The sequence below is a fragment of the Cynocephalus volans genome, chromosome 3 (genome assembly GCF_027409185.1).
Source record: "Cynocephalus volans isolate mCynVol1 chromosome 3, mCynVol1.pri, whole genome shotgun sequence".
In the NCBI taxonomy this organism is placed as follows: Eukaryota; Metazoa; Chordata; class Mammalia; order Dermoptera; family Cynocephalidae; genus Cynocephalus; species Cynocephalus volans.
Genome location: NC_084462.1, coordinates 94,389,805 through 94,417,491, shown reverse-complemented (window position 1 = coordinate 94,417,491; position 27,687 = coordinate 94,389,805). Strand labels below are relative to the sequence as shown.

Sequence of the window (27,687 nt, the reverse complement as noted above, 5' to 3'; positions counted from 1 at the left end):
ATTTCTTCAACAAACATGTACTAAGTTAAGTGCCTACTGTGTGCCCCTCATTCTCACTTTTTCTAATCTGTACTCCATTCTTATTCTTGGGAGTTCAGGCAAGAATTACAGAGCTTCCACTAAGTATCCAAAGTACATGAACAAAGATCAATCTATCTCTTAGAATAAGCATAAATATTAAGCACTTACTTAAATGTGGCTACTTTGTTTATGACATTCTCTAAGCCAGTTTCGTTGTTTTCCTGCAAAGATAATATTTTGTCATTTTTACCTTCATGTAATAACTCTCTTCTCTTACTGTGAATTGAAATATATTTTCAACTGCAACTCTGAAGTACTTTGTAAATAATTTAAAAAGATCAATTTCCAGTATTAAAAAATTAGCTCTGAAACCAATTAGCCATGTTTTGGGAGACCAATTTCTTAAAAGTTAAGAGCTATGTATAAACTGCTTAAGAAAGAGATGTTATCTAAATTTGCCTTCATATGTGTGTGAACACACACATATACATATGAGTGTACTTCAAATACTACAAAAAGGTTGTGGAAAGATTCGTATTATCTTTTAATTCTATTTTTCCATGAACTTTCTGAAGTATCCTCGTATATATGTACACGTGTGTGTGCAAACACAAACGGCATTACCAATAGTTCAAAGAAAGGAAGCTTTTCTTTATGTAGTATGTTCACCACCCTCTCATTTAAGCACATGCCCACGCTGTACTAATCCCTAAAACCAAATAAATGGGATCAAATTACTTTCTATAGCAAAACACATGTGTAGTTACCTTAATGTACTCTACCTTCTATAATTATATGTTTTTTTCTGGTTGGCCTCAACTTTTCTTTGAAGACAGACACTATTTTTTTATGAAGTCATTAAAAATCAGAATAAGGACCAGCCAAGTTACTACAGTAATCTCATGGATTCCTACAGTCTTGTATAAATTAAGAAATTTAACCTCCTTTTTAAAAAAAAGTATTTGGAGTAAGCAGCAAAAATTAGGGTATGCCTTAAAGCATTTTCTTTTCTTTTTTTTTTGGCAAGGTATGGTATGCATATTCACTGGTATTATGTGAAATTATTTTAGGTATCACAAGTTATATATTTTTAAAATATTGAATAGTTATTCACCTGTTTTAGAAGGCTGGCCAGTTAGCTCAGCTGGTTAGAGAGGAGTATTATAACACCAAGCTCAAGGGTTCAGATACCCATACTGGCCAACCTCCAGAAAACAAAACAAACAAAAAAAACAAAAAAATACATATTAGGGAAAAAATGATCTACAACATCAAGCATACTATTTCATTGATATTACTGCTTGGAAAGATACTAAGGAAAAATGTGAGTTGATATAAAAAATATGACTTGGTATTAATAATCGTTAAGTTGGTAGATGAATATGCAAAAATTATAAAGGTGATATGCCAAATGACTACAGTTTGAGAATCAGTTAACAATAAAACTGGAAAAAAGATACAAATAATTGGGGGGAAAGCGGGGGAAGAGATGACGAGTAGTCAGAGCTTATCCCTATTCTACCTCTCTGGAAAGCCTTAATAGCATTCGATACTTTGATAGGTAAGTATAATTCTTTTTAAAGAATCATTGTTCTAATTAATACTCAAATCTCAGTATGAGACTCATAATCTTTAGGACTATTACTTCAATATCTATATATACAAAGACAAATACCACCTGTGGAGGCCATGAGAATGCACTTTGAAGACCTCTAATTAGAGGGAGCATAAATGACCACGTGCTTTGGCTGCTGTGTTCTGGTCCCACTAAGGCCAACCTTCTCACCAGCTACTCCCAGACAATGAGTGAGGCAGAGATACTAAAGCAGGCTCACTCTGGGAGACATGGGAAGACACTGGTGGGAAGGCACCAAAGCCCAGCAGTCTAGGATGCTTCTATTTAACCTTCCTTCCCTCTTTCTTTCAGCAGGAGTCAGAACTTGCATCATACTCTGATGGCTCCCTAGCCTTTCCGGCTCCCTCACCATTTTCTTGAACAAAATCTTAATGTTTTGTCTTGAGATCTGCTCCTCAGAAGACCCAGATTAACACACCACCCAAACAGTCTCAATATTTCAGGGAGCCCTCTTTTCCTCTGGAGAAACCTTAAAGAAAATGAAAAGAAGTTTCTCCCAGAATTAAAGTTTGTATCACTAAAGAATGAATGATGATTATACATCTGTAAGGTAATAATATAGGGCTTTTTGCTAAACAAATTTTTCTAAAATTTTGAAGTAGCTTCCAACTAAAAAGAAAAAGAAAAAGCTATCCTATCTTGAAGTAAATGGAGAAAAACAAAATTGGACTTACATTTTCAGGTAAATTTTTGGCAATGGCACTATGTGGCATGGGCTCAATGCAAAGCAAGTGAATAATTTCTCTCATTGTGACCTCTTCTTTGGTCACATTTCCCACTCCAGGTACATAACGCTCTCCTAATACAATGAAAAGAAAAAGTAGAATAGTTAATTGCTTTCTATTTAAATCTCTCCCTGCCAGGAGCACTTATACATAGAACACTGTATTAAATTAGGTCTATAAGAAAGGGACCAAAAATTATTTGGACATGTTCCCAAATCTGAACAACAGTCTATCTGCTGAAAGACAGAAAAAATTGAAGTGACCTGAAGGAGAATCCCGGCCTTGTTTTAACTTACTCATACACACATACATACAGACACACATATGTATACATACACATATTCACACATTATAAACAAGGCCTCTCACTTAAATTAGCATGTGTCTCTAATCCAGAAAACAAGGCAGATGCCCATCACTCAATAGCTTTTCTTTCAAGATGTTCCTCAATTTTATCTCTACTTGTTATTTAAGAAAGAACAAAGTGAAAACTGAAAAAGAAAATATTTAAAAATGTCTTCATGGATTAAATGACAAAACAGTAATACGTATCAGGAATGATTCGTGTTGTGGAAATACCCACATGGTCAGGTTTTCATCTTTTATCACAATAAACTGCCAAATGGAGAGAGAAATGGCTAAATTAACTATGGGAACTTCACTTGTGTAAAGAGCATCTAATTCCTGTTGCCTCAAGAAGGCTTACAACATTTACAACATCTGGCTTTATGACAACCATTGATTTTCAACAGTATAACATCTGCACAAAGTCCCATGATATCTACAGAAGGGTTAAAAAGAAAGAAACCCCTGGCCTAAGAGATTTGATGAATTCTATGAATTTGTCATAGAATGACTTTTTGTTAAGTGAATCCATTTCCAACACACTCATCCTCTTGACACTTGTAAAATATTTTGTAATTTTCATATTTTTTTCACCAAAAACAGTACCACCTAGAATTTTTGTGCTAGATGGAACCTTAGAGATCATGTAGATTACCCCCACATTTTGCAAATCAGGAATCTGAGGCCCAAAAAATGTAAGTGGCATACTATTAATAGGTGAAATAAGGCCAAGACTGGATCTTCTGATTTTTAACCTGAATTTTTTTCTACTTCTTAATATTTTTTCCACTATAAAACCAGAGATTATAATTTCTTTTCAACAAGAATGTTGACTCCTCAAAGTAACAAACTTATACTCAGGAATACAGCAAGATTTAACTAAAAATCCTATCACGTAGGAGGAAAAACCCAATAAATCTGGATAAACACAATAACATTAAAATAATAATAGCAATAATAGTAAAAAAAAACAACAGTAAAATTATAGTACAATATTAGAAATTCTTTATACAAGAACAAACACAAAAATTCCCCTCAAGTTCCTATAATTTGATAAAGTATATAATCAACTTCAGAATCATTTATACACTTTTAATTTGCTCATTTTTTCCCCATCAGTTTCTTACTGAAATATTCTGGACAGGAAAAGTTAGCAGCCTGGAAGATTTAAGTCTCACTTAGCAATAAAAGCTTACAACACTTTCTACTGAGACAAGCAGTTAGTCCAGCAACCAGCTCTCTGACAAACAAGAAAATGAAACCATGTTTACAAACTTATAGCTAATGGCTAGAATTCTCATTAGGAAATATTAAAACAAAACAGTGTCTGAAGTAGTAAAGTAAATAACAAAAGCCAGAATGAGAAGTCAAGAACAAGATGATGGCACTGATGCATCGAGCTGGCAAAATCAACAGGGACCATGTTGTATTCAATAGTTTAGAATCTATAAGTGTTTCTGCAAGGAACTCCTATATTAATTTTAGCTGAATTATAAAACACATTTCAAAAGGTCAGTGTCATAATAACTTTTATTTCTGGCAAAGAACATTCTTTTTTCTTTCCCTAGGTAAGCTTAATGAAGCGAAGTATGGCCAATATTTGCACAAAGTAGTTTAAGAGAATGACGTAATGAAAATAAATTTTACTAAGACCTGTGTTATGTTTAAATTTCATATATATACATAAAACATTTTTAGCACTAAATGAGGTTTTTTCCATCTACATGTCTACCTTGCATAACTATATTCCAGACCTCCAAATAAGTCCAAACAATTATAAATCAGGTACTAAACAATAAAGATGTAAGATCTGTGCTTTTTTAAAGGTGGGTTTCTAAATGTATCAATCACATCAGTCACATTAATCTCTAATTAACATTCTTTGCTGTATTTGGAAGAGGACAAAAATGATTAATTATAGTTCTTACTAATGTTTTCTCTGAAAAATAACGCATGTTCTACTTTGAAACATTTTGTTTTGTTTTAATCTTACCCACAATATAGATGAGGACCTGAAGCATTTCTTCTATTAATGTATTATACTGTTTAATCAAATCCTATAGAATTGAAAAAGAATAAATTAGTTTCATAAAAACCAAAAACCTCCATTAAACATACATTTCTGGATCAGATTCATGGTCTATCCAATCTAGTACTTTATTTCAGAACACAACAACATATAGTTACAGAGATGAACAGTTCCCCTTTTGACATCAAATTCAACAAGGTTCATAATACCTGGCACATAATAAGAACTCAATATCAATTGTTAAATATTGTCATTGTTTTCATTATCATTAGTCCTTATATAGTCTTAAGTCAACAAACTAATTTAATTTTTAAGGATTACTCTACTATTGCTTTCCTTTTTACCTGGGTTAGTGAGAAAGTGGCTTCAAATAGATATCTAACAGTTACAGTCAGGGTACGCATCCTTAACACACCCCTATTTCAGAACTGTATCAAATCAGATATTCATTTTCACGAATTAACTATAACATACAACTAAAAATCAGCTATCAACTTTATATCCTATTTTTTGGCTATTTGCAAGTGACTTCTAATTTGAAAGAATAAAATAATGTGATTTTAAGAATTCAAAGTATTCAAGGGCTACTCTATAAGCTTGTACTTCAAATATTAAAACAATAAAGATATGACAAAACACCATGGAACAAAACACAAATTGTAATAAATGAGTTAATATCTTCACTAAATAAGGAGCTTTTACAAAAACAGAAAAGGCGTGAAGGACAGGAACAGATACTTCACTTGGCCAAAAAAAAAAAAAAAATGCCAATAATAATGAAAACATGGTCAATTATACTGAAAATTAAAAACTTTCATCTATGAGAGCAACAAAGATTAAAAATAGCAGTGCCATTAAAGATGTACATACGTTGAGATTAAGCTTCAATTAAAAAAAACTTATCACAACATTTTGTTAAGCAAAGGAAACAGATTACAAAACAGCACATACAAAATGGTACAATTTTTGCTTTAAAAACAAATAACTCTAAAACTTTAAAAGTAATAATTTCCAGGAGGCAGTGTTTCATGTGATTTTTCTTCTCTTTGTTAAAAATATATAATAAGAAAAAGATTGAACAAAAAAGAAAAAAAGAAAAAAAAGAAAGTAAAAAATACATATATTCTAATTTTTCTAGAGTAAAAAGAGTATGTGTGTGTGCATATATGTACATGGCTATATGTATACATGTGGATTTTGGAGGTATACATAAAAGAAAGAAACTTTTATATGACTAAAACAGTAACAACAATATTTCCTTTGAAATTGATTCACATAGTTTCTGTTGCTTACCTGGTCTTTTGTGGATATGGTCTTGTTAAAAGCATCAGCAAGTTCATACCTCTGAAGTACCAGTAACAAGAACTTGTTGGGATCCATTAAAGATGCACCAATCTGTGAAAGAAATCCAGCATCACATTTCTTGTGTATTAAATGGTGAAACATTTTGTCTCTAGTAGAAATGTCAGAAAATCATAAAGTAACTCTGAAGTTACTTTACTTCTGTGATATCATATTCAGTCTAACAGTGAAAAAAACTTAAGTAAAGTTAAAAATAATTACAATATCTTCTCTTATTACAAGGAATATAAGAAGGAAGGTGAAGACATAAATGTCAGAAGTAATTTAAATAGGTACCTGAAGCATGATGATATCTTTATCATACATTTCTTCTCTACACTTAACATCTTGGTAGTAAAACACCTATAAAATAAAAGGTAGACTAGATGCTTGCTAAAAGAATTATTTTATTTCGAGCAAAATTTTTAACAAAACCTATTTTTAGAACTTTCTCTAAGCTAGAAACCCCTAGAACTCCTTAGTGGCAAAAAATAAGTTGTAAATCTATGAATTTAAGAGATTTGTGAGGATAAAGTGAAAAATATGGCATGAAAACACTTGAGTTAAAAATGCTCCATATTAGTTATTACTCTTAACATGTGCAACAAAAGTATTTCTCCTAAGTTTAAAATACCTACTTCAAAAAAAATAAACCAATTTCTACACTTAATTATTATACCATTTTTTTCCCAAGTGGTAACTTTACAAGTCCTATTTCTCTACTTTTTCAGAAACACACTTCTCCATACTTACTCCTAACTGGAAGGAAAAATTATAAAGTGGCCTTCAATTAAGACAGCTGGTAGGAAGACTAAAGGGCTCATGAAAGAGCTATGTTAATGGAGAGGCTTCCGGTGGTACTACTGGCTTTCATCTAATCTATTTACTCAGGTACCCTAGTTTCCTATAATTCAGATAGAGTAAGCAATAAATAGAATAAAAGGAGAAATACCTATACGGTCCCTAGAACTCTCATTTCTAAGAGTTTATACAAGAGAAGAGAAGCAAATACTCAGCTAAATCTGGGGACACAGGGTAAAATTATAAAAAAAAAAAAATCAGAAAATTAACACATTCATCAATATAAATAATAGACCTTGCCATACCTGGCTAATGAGAGACAGCCCATTTCTTCGCCACATCTCAGCAACAACCTGGGCAACCAATACCAGACAACGCAAAGGATATTCCACTAGCACCTCTACTTGAAAGTCCTCCTGAAACAGTGAGGTCAATTTCATTACGTCTCACAGGGCTTGGATATGTCTCAAAGTTATGGCACTACAAATTCCTTAGTTTTCTCATGTGTAAAGTGGAAGGGCTTGAACTAGATAACTTCCAAGTCCTCATGATTCAGATTTCAATGTGCTATATATGGATATAAAATTACTAAAAGGGAATTACTCAGATGGGTTTCAAAATACTATTTTCCTTCTCACCCATGAACCAAGAAGTGTTTAGAAATAGGATACATGCAAATCAACACTTGGTACAGTCACTTACAAAAGGCACAAATTCATGCAGTCTTGAAACAGCACCCAGCCTGCTCAAACGCACATGAAGACCTAAAGTTAAAAAAAAAGAGAGAGAAAATGAGAAAGCAATTAAACTCAAATTGTTTACTAGTTAACATTACCAAGTTTGGAAACTCATGTGATTTAAATATACATTTATTTATTTTTTAGTTTAGTTTAGAAATAACACTCTAAAAACAAACAAACAAACAAACAAAAAAACAAAAAAAGAAAAGAAATAACACCCTAGATGCAAATTTTTGGTTTCTAATTTTGAAACAAAATTTTACTAGCATACTTAAAATCCTACACTGTGCAAGGTGTGCTCATACATTATATAAAAATAATATGCTACCTCTCAAGATATGGATATTCTGCTCTTAACCAAAAAGAAATGAAAACTAATCTAAGTATTTTAGAATAAATATAGAAGCAATATAAAAATCACCTGCTGTAAATTACACCATATAAAAAAATTAACTCAAAATTGACCAAAGACCTAAACAGAGGAGCTAAAACTATAGCTCTTAGAAGAAAACATAGAGAAAAGAATTCATGACACTGGATTTGACAATGATTTTTTGGATATGACACCAAAAGCACAGGCAACAATAGGAAAATAAAGATAAATTGGACTACATCAAAAACTCTTATGCTTCGGGCCGAGCCCGTGGCGCACTTGGTAGAGTGCTGCGCTGGGAGCGCAGCAACGCTCCCGCCGCGGGTTCGGATCCTATATAGGACTGACCAGTGCACTCACTGGCTGAGTGCCGGTCACGAAAAAACGACAAAAAAAAAAAAAAAAAAAAAAAAACTCTTATGCTTCAAGGGACGCTATTGACAGAGTAAAAAGGCAACCCACAGAATGGGAGAAAATATTTGCAAATTATATATCTGATAAGAAGTTAATATCCAGAATACACAAAGAACTCCTACACTGAATAGCAAAATAATAAACAACCGGATTAAAAAATGGGCAAAGCATTTGAACAGATATTTCTCCAAAGATATACAAATGGCCAATAAGCATATGAAAAGATGTTCAACATCACTAATCATTAGGAAAATTCAAATCAAAACCACAATGAGATGCGACTTGACACCCATTAGGATGGCTATTGTTAAAAAAAACAGAAAATAAAGTGTTAACAAAGATGTGGAGAAACTAGAACCCTTGTGCACAGGTGGTGGGAATGTAAAATGGTACAGTGCTAAAGAAAACAATATGGCATTTCCTCAAAAAGTTAAACATGGAATTCCCATAAGATCCAGCAATTCCATGACTAGGTACATACCCAAAAGAATGGAAAGCAAGGACCTGTACAGATATTTGTATACCCAGGTCCATAACAGCATCATCCACAATAGCCAAAATGTGGAAGTGACTCAAGTGTCCATTGATGGATGAAAAGATGAACAAAATGTTCATACACAATGGACTATTATTCAGCCTTAAAAAGAAAAGAAATTCTGACACATACTGCAATGCAGATAAACCTTGAGGATATTATGGTAAGTGAAGTAAGCCAGTCACGAAAGGACAAATACCATGTGATTCAATAAGTAACTAGAGTAGACAAATTCATAGACAGAGAGTGGTGGTTGCCAAGGGCTGTGGTAGTGGTGGTGGTGGGAACAGGGAGTCATTACTTAATAATAATAATAATATTATATTTCAGTATTGGAAGTTTCATTTTTGGAAGATGAGAAGGTAATGGAGATGGATGATGGTGATGGTTGTGCAACAATGTGAATGTACTTAATGCCATTGAACTATACACTTAAAAATGCTTAAAAATGGTAAATTTTATGTTATACATTTTTACAACTAAAAATATAAATATATACACCTCAATAAAGTTATTAAAAAGAAAATCTGACAGATGAAGTGCTGATTTACACGGAAATACAAATTATTAAAGAAAATCTATAATTACTTTCTTTTAGTAGTGAAGGAAGAGTGACAGACAATACAGTGGTGAAATTGGGCACAGAGGTGGGTTAAAAACCAGCAAGAAGATTTTATTGTATTTGAATTTACAAGGAAGATGAGTTAACAAGTTAGACCTTAAGTGTATACTATAAGAATCCATTAGTTGATCCAGATTTTAAAAGGCCCAGAAAAACAAGCATCCTTAGACAGATGTTCTTGAAGGATTGTGACAGTGATAGCCCTTAACTGTGATGTCTGATCTGTCTCTACATACTGCACACATAAGAAAAATAGAAATGATTCTACTACTCTCAATATCTAGGAAACAAAGCTAACAGATACATGGAAAAAGCAAAAAACACTCACTCACCAGCAAGAGTCCTAGAAAGTGGCAGATGTATGCTTACAAGATCCTCAGATACTCTGTAAGACTTAGTTTCCAAAGTATGACCACACAACTGTACTACTGTCTTGCTACCAGATATGAAGCTTGTACTGCACCTCATTACAGCTTTATGACATTCTTTATAAGCCACAAGTAAGAGTTCTTCCTAAAAGAAAAATAAAAATGCAAATAAGTTGACAAGTTATTTACTTTACCACTCATCATTCAATAAATATTTATTAAGTGAGTATAAAATTGTTCTATGTATTACTAGGGCTATCTCTACAGGATCTGCAAACCAGTAGGAAATATAAGATATACACACTTACAATCAAAGTAAAAACTGTAAGTACTATGTAAATAGTATAAATGAGTTGCCATAAGAGGGTAAAGAAAAGAATCCCAAATAACTGGGAAAACATATTTGTGAAAGCAGCTTTTGAGTGGGCCCTAAAAGAATATGCAGAATTTAAGTATGAAGAAAAATGAGGAGAAGGTGGCATTCTCAGCAGAGATATAGAATAAACAAAGACAAAAATAAAGGAAAATACAACTCTTGGTCAGGCAGTGGAAAGAAATAAAAACTAGATAAATCAAAGAATGTATCGATGGAATTAACAAGCAATTAAACTGGAAATATGCCTTGGTATCCGCATGTGATTACATTGGTGGTGTCTATAGCGTAATAATGTAGTTACCACACTGCTTTAAGAAGAATTAATGTGTATCATTGAAGATAACAGATTGGACAGGGTAAAGTCAGGAGATAAGGAAACCAAAAGGAAAATTACTATAAAGTTGTGGTCTAAGGTGATAAATGTTTGAACTAGGATGGGGCAGTCAGAACAGAAAAGAATGAACCCATAGAAAATAAATTAGAATTATAAATAAATTTGGGAGAAGGAAGAATCAAATCTGGGTGAGTATGGCAGAGAGAGAGAAAAGTGAAAGTTCACTCTCTTAATACAGTATTTCTCACACCGATTTTATCTTGAAAAAGGAACTCCATGGTCAAACAAATTGGGAACACTCCTCTTAGAAACTAGCATATTGACTAATTAAAGGTTTCAAAAGTTAAGTAGCTTTAAAAAAATCCTCTTTGAATTTGTTCAACCTAACATTTCCCAATTTAATGTGAACCCAGAAATCCCCAACAAAACATCTGTTAACATAGAACACACAGAATACAATGGATCTGAGACTCCCTGTATGAATGAATGAAGGGATAGTAGTGTCATTAATAGAACAAGAGAAGTCAAGATGAGAAAATGAAAGTTGGAAGTGGAAGGAAATGATGACAAATCAAATTAAGATATTCTGAGTTTGAAATATAAGTGTAAGGTCTAAGCAGGAATGACTGGCACACAAACAGAAATGATACTATAGCTTGGGAGAGTTATCCCTGTGAGGTTTTAAGTGGCAGAAATAAAAGATCTGTAACAAAGAGAACAGAACACTGGGGAATATTAGCAGGCAGAAGGAACTGGAAAAAAAGGCAATCATTGATGGAAATGAGCAATTGATAATAAAAGTATTAGGATAATGTAGGTTTATGAAAATCAGAGGAAAAATTTCAAGATTAAGGTACTCAACAGAATACAATGTCACAAATAGTTTGAGAAGATGGGGACTAAGAAAAGATCTCTGAATCTGGTTACTAAATGGATCCTTTGAGATTTTTTTCTAAATGCAGTTCTTGTCAATTGGTAAGGGCAGAAACCAGACTCTAAAGAAGTATTAGAAGCTAAAGAATGAAAACAGTAAATGCAGATGATTTCACAAGGTTTAGAAGATGTTAAAATGAACTATATACACCTTGACCCCATCTTGCAACAACTGTACATGACAAAAAATAAGTACTGCTGCTACTGGACAATATTTCCTGTTCTTACTGTTCTATAAAGCTACTGTGCTAGCTTAAAGCCTATTGCATTTGTGAGTATGACTGCTACTCTGAACCTGTGACCAACTGCTGATAGTGGAGCAGAAGTGAAGAGGTAAAAAGAGAGAGAACACAGTTCACAGAGGTAACAAAGACAAGTAAGGGGGCTTTTATTATTGCTGTTTTTAAGGACAGGAGTTAAGCATTTTTAGGCAGGCGAGTAAAAGAGTGGGAAATACAAGTGGAGACAACTGAGGAAGCAAACTCTAGGAAAAAGTAATATAAGTTGAGACCAAAAGCCTACCTACCTAGAGGCATTAGTTTTAGAAAGAAAGAGACAAAAAAGAAGAGACCAATAGTGAAAAATACAAGAAAACTTCAGTGAACGGAGACAGGTACAGAGAAACTGGCGAATGTGAAGGAATTTGACTCAGATGTCAATTTTTCTCAGAAAAGAAATAAATGAGGTCACCTTCTCTAAAGGGAATCTGGGGTAGGATTGTGTGTTTAAAGAGAGTTAGGGTCTAAATTGTTCCTTAAGGAAATACATTAGTTCTATATTTTGAAAATAATTTTCTTAATAATTTAACCAATATAACGAAGCTCTTGATGGAATAAATATCCACCCCTCTCCATTCTTGGAATATTTAAAAGCCTATGTGACCCTAATTATCATATTATTCTTTTTCAAGGAAATAGTGTGTACAAATAAAACTATATATATTTTTAAACCCTGCTATTCCCCCAAATAAGCAATACCATGGGGCACATTTTCCAATCAAGTGTAAAAGATGGATTTTCCTCTTAAATTTAAGAAGACGAATAGAAACTACTTAAATAATAAAACTTTATATCAAGGATGCTGCAAGATAAAACTGCACTGGGCCGAGCCCGTGGCACACTTGGTAGAGTGCTGCGCTGGGAGCGCGGCGACGCTCCCACCGCGGGTTCGGATCCTATATAGGACTGACCGGTGCACTCACTGGCTGAGTGCCGGTCACGAAAAAACGACAAAAAAAAAAAAAAAAAAGATAAAACTGCACTAACTATTAGAGAACTTAAAAAGGCACTGATCCTACTAACAAATTTTACTTACATCACAAGCACACCATTCTTGGAACATGAGTAGAATATTCTTCAATTGCATCTGTATAGTAATGGCAGCCTCCCAGTCAGGATCCACTTCAATGTGTTGTCCAACCTGTCTTCTGATTTCTTCCATTCCCTGCAAGAAAAGATTGGTCAACATATACCTATATGGGCCTTCTTTCTTTGCTCCCCTGCTGGCAAAATATAAAATGATCAGGATTCATATTCATATATGCACAGCATTTCAACATGGTTGCTACAGTAGGTCAGAATACATGGGTTCAAATTCCAGCTCTTGGGAGCACTACTCAGGGTAAAACATTTGACTGCAAATCCCAGCTCTGTCTGTGTGACCCTGGGCAAATTATTTCTAAGTTGCCTTTACATGTAAAATGAGAATAATAATAGTATCTACTTCATAAGATTGCTATAAGGCTCAAAAGAGATAATACTACACATTTATCACACGGTAAAACATTCAATATACATTAACAGTAGTAGCAGTAGTAAACTAAGGTATACAGAAAGATCTATAAAGCAGGATCAATGAGTCAGTGTTTAAATCTTATTTCTACTTTACTAAATTCTTTCTCATATAAAAAGCACACTTTGCTTATAAAAAGAGAGAGAGAGAAAGATGAAGAAGAAAAGATGAGTTAAATTTTTTAAAATAAATTTTGCTTACTCATCTACAGAAGAATCATCATACCTGCATACAGGTAAGAATCTTCAAAAAAGATCGAAAACCTTCAAGGAACTGCATTCTTAATTTTTCTGTCCATATTGTGGGCTTGCTGATCAGAATATACCTATCATTTCACAAAAGAAAGAAATATTTTACTTCCCTATTTTGAGATCATCTGAAGGTTCTCAGGGTTACAAACAATGTGATTTATCAAAATCATGGATTCTAATTTTTTACAATAATTAGAAGCTTGGGGCAGAGCTAGAATTATTTATTCTACTTTATTATACAACCAGCAAAATGTGAATGCTCTGCAACAGACAGAGATCAAAGCTAAGCCTGACTTCTCCACACACTATGCCCTCAGAGGTTAATCTGACTGAGTCTAGAATTGACCTAGCCTGTCAGAGCTAACTCTGGACAATCACAGTACAGATTTCCTAGGACTTCTAACAATCACCCAAAGGGCGAGCTGAAATCCTTTCAGCCTCAGGAGATTTGGAACAGATTTCCTATCACCAGGTTTTCAGAACCCAGACGTATTCTGGAAGAACGATGTAAGAACCTATGTCTTCTTGCCTTACACATTAGGATGTACTAGTTTCAAGAGATATGCAGACATTTTAGCCTACAATTTAGAAGATCAATATTTCTTAATGATATTCAACTCTGTACCCCACAGATATGTACAATCAACTACGTTACAATAAAAAAAATTTCTTTTGGCTGTAAAGACAATGGCTGGTTTCATATCCAGTGAGAACAGGGTTTATCATGGAATGACTTCTCAAAAAGCAATCATTAGCAATTATTAAAAATTGTTTAGTTCTCAACCAATTGAAATACATTCTGTTATATAACAAGAATTGAGAACATAAACATGAACAAGACACATTCTGCCCTGGAAATTCAAAGTGCAGTGCAAAAAACAGATACATATCGTGCATGCTGCAATCCAATGTAAAGAACTAAAAGAAACATACAAAGGAAGTAATGTAGGAACATAAATGACAAGGCAACAAACACACAAAAACAAATTTTTTGGAATTGTAAAGATAGTGGGGATTGTGATTTAGTATTTACCATTCTTTAGATATCCGTTATCATGGTGAATATACATTTAAAATACAATGATCAGAACCTTATCAAAGAAATAACTTTGAAATGTGCTAATTACCACCTAAACAGCCCAAATATCCATCATCAGATGAGTGGATACGGAAAATGTGGTACATCTACACAATAGAATACTACTCAGCTATAAAAACGAATGAAATACTGCCATTTGCAACAACATGGATGGACCTTGAGAGAATTATATTAAGTGAAACTAGTCAGGCACAGAAAGAGAAAAACCACATGTTCTCACTTATTGGTGGGAGCTAAAAATTAATATATAATTCACACACACACACACACACACACACACACACACACACACACACACACACACAAAAACCGGGAGAGGGGGAGAAGATATCACAACCACAATTACTTGAAGTTGATACGACAAGCAAACAGAAAGGACATTGTTGGGGGGAGGGGGGGAGGGAGGAGGGAGGGAGGTTTTGATGATGGGCAACAATAATCAGCCACAATGTATATCGACAAAATAAAATTAAAAAATAAATAAATAAATAAATAAATCTATCTTTTAAAGTAAAGGTTAAAAAAGACGAAAGTTTAAAATCTGTCACAATGAACAAATGGCATCAAAGTTTGGTTGTTTTCTAGAGCACTGCTACTCAAAGTGTGGTCCACAAACCAGCAGCATTAGCATCATCTGGGTGCTCTTTAGAAATGATGAATCTTGGGCTCTAATCACACCTATTGAAAAATAATCTGCATTTTAATAAGCTCCCCAGAAGATTTGTATTCACATTAAAATCTGAGAAGCACTGATCTACAGTAAAAGAGAATTTACATTTCTAGTTTCTAGTGACCTCACATAGTTCATGCCTGACCTCTGTAGTTGACCTAGCAAGTAAAGAAGATGTAAGGGATAAGAAGAAAGGGGTAAGGCAAGGAAGGAGAAAGAAAAGGGAGTCTTTAGACAAAAATAGGAGGCAAAAGCAGTGGGAGAAGAGGGAAAAAGGCACGGATAGAGTGGGAGAGTGAGAGTGAGATACTTGGTTTGAGAATCTGCTATACTTTTCAGAACTGGGACACAGGAACAAGTTAGAGTAATAAAAAGATTATATTATTCCTTAATAGAACCAAGGTTTAACTGCATCTCTTTTCTAAGTTTCATTTCCATAATGAATTAGCAACTGAGAAGCAGAATACCCCACCAGATACCTTCCATAGAGTGAGTGACAAAACAAAATTAATAGAGATATATTATTTAGGATGAAGGAGGTAGTAATCCCTCCCTTCTGTGCTTTACTAGGCAGATCTCAGTTGAAGTTCTGTATCCACTTCTCAGCATGTAAGTGGTATAAATTCAATTGAAACAGATAAGGACAATGATTTAGAAGGAATTTAAAACAATATTAAATGAGAACAGTTAAAGAAACGGATGTAACTTAACCTAGAAAAGACTTGGCAGATATGACTGCTGTCTTTAAAACAGTCATGTGTCATTTAACGACTGGAATATGTTCTGAGAAATGTGTTGCTACGTGATTTCATAATTGTGCAAACATGACAAGTATACTTATACAAACCTAGATAGTATAGTCTACTACACACTTAGACTACATAGTATGGCCTATTGCTCCTAGTCTACAAACCTGCATAGCATGTTACTGCACTGAATACTGCAGGCAATCATAACACAATGGTCAGTATTTGTGTATCTAATTATATCTAAATATGGAAAAGGTAATGCATTGTGCTACAGTCTCACTAGGCAACAGGAATTTTCCAACTCCATTAGGGAACCACTTTCACATATGTACAGTCCGTCATTGACCGAAATGTCATTAAGTGGCACATGACTGTAGTTTTTCAAGTTAAATGAGAATTGAAGTTGTTCTGAATGAACAAAAGGAGAGCTAGAACCAGAAAATGAAAGCTGCAAAAATAAAGAGTTCAGTATACAATGATAAACTTTCTAACAGCTGGAAAGGGTTACCCAAGGTTGGAATGCACTACTTTGAGAATGAAAACTTCCTGAGGCAGGCTGAACAAAGGATCTACTAGTACCAACAAACTTATTTCATGCTGAAGTACAGTCACATTTAAGTATAAGGCTAGACTATGGAGAATTACAAAATCTGGAAGAATTTAGACTTTATTCTGCAAACAATTAAAATGCAGTAAGTGTCATTTCTAACTGATTTAAAAGCAGGGTTTCATGAAAAAGTAGTAAATAAATGTGCAGGAAAAGAACAAGATATGACTATAGATTTTCTACAATGTGAGACTGAGAAAATGGGCTCAATAAGCATTTGCTAAACCAAGGGTATTTCTGATTGGTATTTTAGGCCAGATTTCAGAGTAAGTTTTATTGTTTATATATTCTGTGAGTCTACATGATATAGTGAAAGGAACATGAGTTTTACAGATAAATTGTGCTTATGCTCAAATCCCAGTCCCGCCACTTAGTAGTTTTGTGACCTTTAGGCAAATAATTATAAATCAAAAATCAAGATTATACTACCTACCATATAAGAATGTAGCAAAAATAAAATGAGATAAAATAAACAAAGCTCCTTAGCACATAGCAGTTTCTAATAAATTTCACAAGATCCTTGTGAGAGTGAATTACACAGTACCTGCTGAACAGGTGCTCAAAATATGTTAATTTTCCCTTCCCTCTGTCACTGGAGATATCTGTACTTAGGTGAAGGTGTAGGAGAGGAGTTGTAAGCATCAGAAGAATGGGAAAACTTTAAAGTTACCTTACAAACAGGGATCTTGAAGTTTTACTACATGGGTAGGTATTTAAGGATGTGCTGCCTCTAAATTATTCACTGTAGAGAATAATTATAGTCAGAGATCCATAAAATATGATAAAACAAGTGATTAGAGATCACTTATCTGGATATAAAAATAACTCAGTTATAAGAATATTTCACAGTAGTGAGAGCCACAGTAGAGATTTTTTTCAGTAAAGTAGACTGAGGATATTTGCAGACAATAACTTTAAGTACTACTGTTAGAGTTTTTGTTTATTTATGTTTTGCCTTGCATAACATGTAATTTATGCATAATATGGCTGAGGAATAAATTTGAATCACAATGGTTATATGTTGATTAAACCACTTAATTCACCCACCTTTTTCTACTTGCACTGAAGATGTGGTAGGTAACATAATTTACTAAATTTTAAAGAAAGATTTTTATGCTATATTCTTATTTAAAAATTGAGGAATTTGAAAAGATCTTGAAGCATTTCCCTCAGTAATATCAAGGATCTACTACATAGTTCCAGAAATTTGTCAAAGGTATTTTTTAAATAGGCTAAATTATTTCTAAGTTTGATCGGAAGCCCGTTTCTATCCCTCTATACCCTACATGGTCACTAGAAGAAGTGGATAAAACTAGAATGATTTTTTTTCTAGGACTAGAAATAATCGTATATACCATGGAGCTCTTTATTATTAAATTGTAAACTAAATGAAATATATTTTGTCTCAATATATAATTCAAAGAAAATAATTTTTTGAAGTTTATGATTTATTGAATAGTTGGTCTGTCATACCCTTATAATATTCACCCTCTATTTCTAAAATAAATGGCAATTTATCTTCCTTTAGGTCCAACAATCCCAAGTATGATGTATCATGTGATTTCAGTTTCAGTTTAAAAATAACTCTCAATCCTCTTCAGGGAGAAAAACATAAAGAAGAAACCTCAATGAACATCAATAACTTGGTATACATATGAAGAAGGGAGTTAAAAACAAATTTACATCAATAGGTCATCTGAAACTATGCACAAAGACTATACAAGAAGGACAGAACCAAAGCATGTAAGTGGAAGTGAGTGAAAGGCATGGTAATCATGACGGAGATTCATGTGGTGATCCCAGAAGACCCCAAGTTCCTGTGACAGGCCTCTCTTCGATACCTTTTTTATTAACCTAGTTTTACAACTCAATCAGAAGCCTTCATTGAAGATGTTTATTAACATGAGGCAGTAATAGTTCTTTATACTTGCCATCATTATAAAGAGAATATTAGATAACCCAAAGGATCAGAGTTTACTTATAAGACAGAGCAAATAAGCACACTGTGTTTAGCAGATGCCCTCACCTTTTGATTTGAACAACTTACTTTAAGTCACATATTACTGCATATACTCTTCCCAATTTGTCTTGGCTATAACCCTGGAAGTTGAATTTATTGTTCCTGTCCAAGTACTCAGGTAAAACTTCTAGCAGAGTTTCAGTAATGACAGAGATAACATTCTGCTCTTCAATAAGATGTCGAGCCTGCAGAATATTTCAAGAATATTATCTTTAGCATTAACTCATTGTAGTATGGACTTACTTTGTTCATTCATTTGGTTGGTCAGGGAGTCATTTTTAACAAATGTTTACTGTGCATTAAACATAGTCTTTAGTCTCACAGAACAGCAACTACTGCTAACTTATTTTCTAAAAGTGAAAATCTCCTGCTCCTCACTAACTAGAAAACACCTGTTTGGACACCCCAAGCCCATTATATTGGTTATCTGGATAAATGCTTATCATCAGTAATCACATCATGAGCAAAGCAGAACAAAGATATACTTCATAATTCCTATCACATTACTATCTATTCTGGCATCTCGCCCTCACTCCCAGTCCAGTTTCTCCTCCCCATCCTTTTCTCTAGCTTTTTAAAAAGAGAAAGTAGGAAAAGTTAAGCAAACTGTCCAGAAGAAACAGGGAAAGGAGTAGTACAAAAAAGGGAGCAGAATCTTCCACACACTCTCCTCCCAGGCCTATGTAACACCATCTCACACAAATGCTTAAAAGGCACGGCCACCCCTTTCTCAGTTTTATCTAACTATCTATCCCACTCCCCCAAACAATAGTTAAAGAACAAAAAAATAGTTTAAAAAATGAAAAGTTTTGGTAGCAAAAAGGCAGTGCTCCTAAGTTACCCTAGTAAGTGACAAATCAGCTCTAGATGTCAGTTGCAGGGATCAGGACATTTAGACAAAAGCAGTAGACTAGTTATCTAGTCCTTGGATACCACTAAAATATTATTCACATGCAGATACCACTGAAGTATTATTTCCAAATGGTAACTGCCCAACTTAGTGATTCTGATGTTTTTTTTTTTTTTTTGTCTTTTTCATGACGGGCACTCAGCCAGTGAGTGCACCGGCCATTCCTATATAGGATCTGAACCCGCGGCAGCAGCGTGGAAGCGGGAGCGTAGCGGCGGGAGTGCGCCGCGCTCCCAGCGCTGCACTCTCCTGAGTGTGCCACGGGCTCGGCCCCTGATGTTGTTTTAATTTGACTCAACATTAAGTGAAATTCTTAAAAAGCAAAACAAGTTTTATTTAGAAAGACTGCAAATAAATAATCAATACATACCAGAGTAGGAACAGTAAACATCTGAACTGAGAGGGCAGTTACAGAGATACTTCTGTCATGATCATCACTGATATATTCTTTCTGCAGCTGTTTATAATACTGAAAAATATAAGTGGAGAATCAATTATAAGTCATTATCAAAACTTTTAAAAGCCCAATTTTAGTAACTGCTGCAGTTTGTTTCTATCTCTAAGATGATAAGTAGTACAATTCCTATTTATTAAGGCAAGATATTATGATCAACAAAAATATTTTAGAAAGAGAATAACAAACAAAAGACCAAATATGAATTCAGGTACAATCTAGAGCAGTTGGGAATGCGAACTGTTAAAAAAAACAAAAACAAAACCAAAAAAACACAGAGGACTGCAATAGTGTATTTTATCCCTTCTTCAAACAGAATCTGGGGCAATCTTTAGCAGATTCTACTCCAATGGTATAGGGCAGGGGATACATTCGAAGTATTTAAGAACTGATACAACCCAGAAAACCAAACAATCAGATTCAATCCAGACTTAAACAGAAAGAATGCTGGCTGCAAACAACTTCTTATCCATACTGGTGCACACCACCTAAAAATCAACTCTGATATAATGAGAGAACAAAAATAATAATATACCCAATATCTATTATGTGTAATCACAGAGTTGGATATTTGACCTATATATTTAATTTTACCCTCCAAAATTTCTACAAACTTTAAGATGCTACCAAGGTATACAAAAAACAAACAAACATCTAAGTAGCAAGACTAGCTTTTGTATAAGAAAACAAAATTTCATTTTAGATAGCACATATGACCCAATATTCTCTCTAAATTTTAGAATAAAGTTGACATCCTGAGTTTCCATCATCTCTGAAGGATAAGACACACCAAATGTCTTATATTTTATCTATATACTTGTGAAATGTAGGGAATGCAAGTATCTTATCCCAAAATGTCATCTGCCTACAACAATCATTACTTCTCTCTCTGCTTCCAACTCCACCCTGGGTCCTATCTATGCCCTGTCTTAAGTCTTACAGAACTGCCTATAACTCAGAATCAGAGGAAATCAACAAGTATGTATTAGATATCTTTGTATAAGGCAAAATAGAAGATTCAAAGAAGTCCCTCCTCTGCATAACCTGGCAATCTAACTTGGGAAATAGATGAAAAGACACAACAGTGTAAGGGATATACAATATATCAATAAAACAACATAAAACAACTGTAAATTTTATCCTTGTGTTTTAGCCACCTAATTCCTTCCTGCCTCCCCTTAGCATGTGTCTAATTCCTCTTTCCTACTATTCTTTTCAAGAAGTCACTTCTACTCTTGTTATAATTTTACTAACAGGCAAATGAATGATTAGAAAAAATGAATATATGTGTGAATGTGATAACCTCCCTTTGTTCTATCTGGGCAAATAGGTCATTTTCCACCTATCTCTTCTCCAAGACTGTTATTTCCATATTACCAAATGCCATTTGTGAAAATATTTATATAACATAAATAAACTTTTGATAAAGAAATGAATCATAAAATTCAATTATTTTGATTCATTATTATCCACATGTTTCCATTATTGCATCTATAAAGACCGCCTTCTATATCTATTTATTGATATTAGTTATAAAGAGCAATTACCTTCACAAATTCCATAGCGAAGAGTTTTTTGTATTCCACCTCCATAAAAAAACTGCTGAAGATCAATTCGTGAAGGATCTTACGGGCACCTATAGATCATGGGGAGAAAGGGAGGGGAAGAGGGGAAAGGGGGGATGTAAAGGAAGAATCACCAAGGCAAAAAAAAAAAAAAAAAAAAAAATCATTCCAGCTATTAGAAGTGGCAGAGTATTATAAAAATATTTCACATGGTAATAGACCTCAAGGACTCAGATATGAAAGTATCTGCTGCATTAATTTAATAGTTAGAATTTAAAGTACATACATATATTGCTTTTCCCTCTTTTTCTGCACCCCTCCCATTCCTTTTCACTCAAAACTACTTTCTGCACTTTTCTTTCTCCATACCTATTAGTCTTTCCCTTGACTTTTAATTTTTAAAACGAAATTTAACATAGCTTTAATAATGGCAGGGTCCTCAAAAAGTTCATGGAAAATAGGTATTATGAAAAAACTAGGCATGGATTTCAAAAATTTTTTGCCCCAAAGTAAACTCATACTAACTTGTTATATCTAAACAGGATCTAGTCTGAGGCACTAAGAAGGATAAGACGGCAGTTTGAAAAGAGCCCCTATCACAGCAACATGAGTTCTGCTAAACCTGAAGTAAGAACAAACTTCAAATTTATGGTGAAGCTTGGGTGGAAGAAGGGTGAAATCAATGATACTTTATGAAAAGTTTATGGGGACAATGCCCCAAAGAAATCATCAGTTTACAAATGGATAACTCATTTTAAGAAGGCACAACATGATGTGGAAGATGAAGCTCACAGTGGCAGACCATCTATATCCATTTGCAAAGAAAAAATAAATCTTGTTTGTGCTCTAACTGAAGAGGACCGACAATTAACAGCAGAAACAATAGCCAACACTATAGACACCTCAATTGGTTCAGCATACACAATTCTGACTGAAAAATAACAGCTGAGCAAACTTCCTGTTTAGTGGGTGCCAAAACACTCAAGATAACTACAGGCATGACTAGAGCTTTCAATGGAAATTTTAAACAAGTAGGATCAAGTCCTGAAGCATTTCTTCCAAGAATTGTAACAGGAGATGAAGCATGGCTTTACCAGTATGATGCCTAAGACAAACAGAATCAAAGCCATGGCTACCAAGAATGGACCAGTCAAGAGCAAAGGTCATACATAGCAACAGTTCTTTAGTATGCTGAAGGCATTTTGCTTGTTGACTTTCTAGAGGGCCAAAGAACGATAACATCTACTTATTAAGAGAGTGTTTGGACAAAGTGAGCCAAAGCTTTAACAAAAAAAACTCCCGGGAAAGCTTCACTATCGTTCTCCATCACAACATTCCTATCATTCTTCTCATCAAACAACGGCAATTTTGCGAGAGTTTGGGTGGGAAATCATTAGGCATCCACCTCACAGTCCTCGTTTGGCTCTTTCTGATTTCTTTTTGTTTCCTAATCTTAAAAAATCTTTAAAGGGCACCCGTTTTCTTCAGTTAATAATGTGAAAAAGAGTGCACTGACATAGTTAAATTCCTAGGATTCTCAGTTCTTTAGTGATGGACTAAATGGCTGGTATCATCACTTACAAAAGTATCCTAAACTTGATGAAGCCTACATTGAGAAATAAAGTTTATATTTTATCTTTTAATTCCATTTTTCTATGAACTTTTTGAAGTCCCCTCATATACACACTTTTTAACTGGCCCTGACTAAATAAAAAGGTACTATAATTAAAAGGCAATATCCCTGGATTTTGACAAAGAATACATAGTGATTGGTTAACCTTACCTTCACATATAATAGGTTATCAATCAAGATCACAGATTTAATAGCTGATTTAATAAACAAAAGATATTACAGATCCACTTTAAGGTCATAATCTGCCTTTGTTTCCTGGCAAGCAGCATAAGCAAAGGTCTACCTACCTTTATAAAGCTTTGCATCCCAAAGCATTAACCTGCTTATCAAACAGGGATTCTCAGAGCCAGGTTCTTCTCTAAGGCATGCTTGGCAAAAGATCTGCCTAAAGTCACCTACAAACAAAAAAAGTATTATAATAATATTTCTCCTAAAAATACAATTCCTATATTAATAACATGTGAAAAGACTAACATTAATCCTCCAACACTTGATGTCAAGAATAATTCTGTCGGGCCGAGCCCCTGGCGCACTTGGGAGAGTGCGGCGCTGGGAGCGCGACGACGCTCCCATCGCGGGTTCGGATCCTATATAGGAATGGCCGGTGCACAAACTGGCTAAGTGCCAGTCACGAAAAAGGAAAAAAAAAAAAAAAAAAAGAATAATTCTGTCAACATCAGAGACTCAAGAGTTTTTAAAGGATACTATTTGATATTACACATTTGAAATGCAATCCTGAAAATTAATAAAAATGCACAAATCAAAAAAAAATTTTTTTTGTTATACTCAATGACATTTAAAAAGTTGTGGCTATAAAAAACACAGAATTTTGTCAGAAATAAGAAAAATAGGCTATATGCTTACTTGAATAGCTCATAATTTTGTTCATCCAGGAGCCAAGACGCAAAGCAAATTTCTGATGAGCCATAACCTCAGAGTGTAATACTTCTACATGAAGTGGATGTTGAGAGACATTTTCTGAATGACTCTACAATGAAGGAAACATTAAAAAACAAAAAACCAGAAAACTAGCATTTAAATTTTTCTTTTAGCTAAGTGATCTATCCTTCAAAAAAAAAACAACCAAATTGCATAACCCTGCCAGTTCCAAATCTCTGGGTCTAAGTGACCGAATCCTATCTTTACATTTGATGTCAAACCACTTCAACAATATGATCACTCTAATCATTCTACTTAGGCTCTTGTACATTCCTCTTAAAATTCTCTTTTTGTCCCTAATTCAGAAAATTACCTTTATATCTTCCTTTGCTTCCTGGCAAGCAGCATAAGCACCTGCTTTAACAGCCCGACGACCCTAATTATAGACAAAAAATGACAATTAGGTAGTAGAATGATAACCACAATCAATAAGTAATATATAGCCCAAAGACTTAATAAGCTCTCAATTATTAATCACTTATTGACTGACTGAAATTCATAAGATTCACATAAATATTTAACACCTTTACAGAGCATCAAAACTTTAAATACCTCTAGAAGATAATTTGTTAGGCAAGAAACCCAGCAAGAATGGTGGTTCTTTACTTATTGTAGTGTACTCCTTACTTGCATCAGATAATAACTCACATTTACTAAACTCCTACTATGTGTTTTAAATACTTTCATGAATGAATTTAGATCTTCTCAATGTGTGTTCTATAACATACTTGTGGTCTGTTAACTGGTTGGACGTCTGGCCAGGCTATTGATTTCTCAAGCCCTGGGGGCAGCCAAGCAAGGACTATGTAGGATTTCCCGGTAGCTCATTCTTTTACTCACTTGTAAAAATTTACCATTTTCTATGTTTGCCATGTGAAAATAGTTAGAAAGCACTGTCTTTCTCACTTGACCTTTACAATAACCCTTGAGGAAGGTATCCCATTTTACAGATGAGAAAATCAAGACACAGAGAAGTAATTTGTCCCCAAATCAGAAAGTTAGTAAGTGGTAGATCCAGTAATCTATGACAAGCAGCACATCTCCACAGCCTGCACTTCTAACCATTCTATAACATTTCCTCTTTAACTCCTTAGTATGTATGTATAAGAACTACCCAAATTTATTTGGACTATTAGTTATACCAATAAGGTTGCCATTACAAAGGAGAAAAAATGCACAAAAAAACCAAGCCATAAGAGATTTTAAAAAGAAGAGGTAAGACAATAATAGCCATATATCCAAGCTTATATGCATGAGATACTGGCAATCAACCTAAAGCAGTAGATTTCAATATGAATGGGGAGGAGATCTGCCTCATATCCATTAGGATGGCTACTATCAAAACAAACAGAAAATAACAAGGGTTGGCAAGAATATAGAGAAACTAGAATGCTTGTGCACTGCTGGAGAAAATATAAAATGGTGCAGCTGCTATATAACATAGTAGAGCAGTTCCTCAAAAAATTAAACATAGAATTCCCATATGATCCAGCAATTCCATTTTTGGATATAAACCCAAAGGAATTGAAAATGAGGACTCAAACAGATATTTTTACATTCATGTTCATAAAAGTATTATTTACAATAGCCAAAATGTAGGAACAACTCAAGTGTTCATCAATGGATGAATGGATAAACAAAATGTGGTGTGTGTACACACACACACACACACACACACACACACACACACACACAATATTATTCGGCCCTGAAAAAGAAGGAAATCCTGTCATATGCTATAACATGGATGAACTTTAAGGACACTGTACTAAGTGAAATAAACCAGTCACAAAAAGACAAACATCACATGATCCACTTATATGAGATATGTAAAACAGTTAAACTCTTAGAAAATAGAGTGGTGGTTGCCAAAGGATGGGGAGATGGGATAAAAGGGAGGTTCAATAGACACAGTTTCAGTTTTGCAAGATGAAAAAGTTCTAGAGATCAGTTGCACAACCATGTGCATATAGTTAAACACTACTGTACTGTACACATAAAAATTGGTTAAGATGTTAACTTATATGTTTGTGGATTTTACCACCATTAAAATTTTTTCATTTTAATGACCAAAAAAATGGGATGGAAGTAGATCAATTGGAGGGAGGCAATTTTTTCAAAATACATGGGTCTTTCTTTCCCTTCCTCTTCTCCATATACCCCCAATTCTAATAATTTACTAGGTTTGGGCTGGTATGTCTACTTTGGAAAAAAAATTCCTAAGTGATTTCTAAAAGGTTCCCTTTATTCTCATCCTATAGCTGAAAACAGAATTACAAGTATAAATCTTTATAGGTTTGTTAAACAGACTGACTGCAACACAATCTCATATAGCCAAGAAGTACATTTTTCACCTTAATATCGTATACATTACCTAATGTCCTATTTTCCCTTTTGAATAAGGATGCATGTATGTATGTATGTATGAATGTATGTATGTATGTATTTACTTGGTGGCTATTTATTTATTTATATGGCGGCTGGCCAGTACAGGGATCAAACCCTGGACCTCGGTGTTACCAGCACCATGCTCTAACCAATTGAGCTAACCAGTCACCCCCAAGCGATCATTTATTAAAAAGCTTTTTTTGCATCGCCTTATAGAGACTTGGGACTCAAAAACAAGTCAACCTACTAGTAGATAAGTTAGCTGTAGCCACGAGCCTTCTCAATTTTGACTGTAGAGGAGAGTAGTAAAGAAAAAAGTGGGGGAAGGGATAAAGGCTAGGAAGAGATTGGACAAAGATTTGGGATACCTAGATCTTTCCATTCTATTTGAAAGCCAACAAAGCCCAGTCCCATGCTTTCCCAAGCCAACTCTTCTCCTAGAGAGTTGGTTTGTCATACCAGCATGTGTTCTCAGAGTCCTAGGATCATGGTAGCTCACCATAATACTATAGAAATACTGTATCTTGATTTTGACCAAGATTTTCTCTTACAATGTACAATATTAACCTTGCACATAGATGGCAAAATGTGGACTGGGAAAGACTACCATTACATTTTTAAAATTTTCCTGAATGCTTTTTTCTTTCATAATAATGGCAGAGAATAATTCTCTGAAGACAGAAAACAATCTGACTCATCTTTCACCTCAAACTGCCTTTAGTGAACTGATGTTTAGTGAACTGATTCAGAGTACCACATCTGAAGAGGGTCTTTGACAAACCGGTATTTATCCGGGGGGAGGGGTGGAGAGAAGGAAACAGAGCTTGACCAGTATCAGTTTATTATCACAAGACAAACAGTTGAAGAAAATAGAAGAAAGCAGCCATAAGAAATTATAAGATTTCTTAAACTATTTGAAGGGCTTTCTGAAAGAAAAAGATCTTTTCTGGGTTGTTCTAAAAGAAATTAGTCTGAAAATACATGGACTCATATTTTGGCTGAACATAGAAAAAAACTT

General features: G+C 34.2%; 1 protein-coding gene across 2 annotated transcripts in view; it reads right to left on the bottom strand.

Annotated features, from left to right (window-relative positions):
* The window catches only part of UBR1 (ubiquitin protein ligase E3 component n-recognin 1), a 137,888-nt gene that overhangs the window by 61,170 nt on the left and 49,031 nt on the right, over nt 1-27,687 (bottom strand). For both annotated transcript variants that reach the window (XM_063089129.1, XM_063089130.1), the window contains 16 exons: nt 24,595-24,657; nt 24,207-24,330; nt 23,630-23,737; nt 21,692-21,780; nt 20,061-20,159; nt 18,808-18,965; nt 13,610-13,709; nt 12,908-13,036; nt 9,915-10,095; nt 7,601-7,662; nt 7,204-7,314; nt 6,395-6,460; nt 6,050-6,151; nt 4,721-4,784; nt 2,332-2,456; nt 190-242 (listed from right to left, as the gene is read on the bottom strand). In XM_063089129.1, coding sequence (XP_062945199.1) covers nt 190-242; nt 2,332-2,456; nt 4,721-4,784; nt 6,050-6,151; nt 6,395-6,460; nt 7,204-7,314; nt 7,601-7,662; nt 9,915-10,095; nt 12,908-13,036; nt 13,610-13,709; nt 18,808-18,965; nt 20,061-20,159; nt 21,692-21,780; nt 23,630-23,737; nt 24,207-24,330; nt 24,595-24,657 — 1,634 coding nt within the window. The remainder of the gene's footprint in view (nt 1-189; nt 243-2,331; nt 2,457-4,720; nt 4,785-6,049; nt 6,152-6,394; nt 6,461-7,203; nt 7,315-7,600; nt 7,663-9,914; nt 10,096-12,907; nt 13,037-13,609; nt 13,710-18,807; nt 18,966-20,060; nt 20,160-21,691; nt 21,781-23,629; nt 23,738-24,206; nt 24,331-24,594; nt 24,658-27,687) is intronic.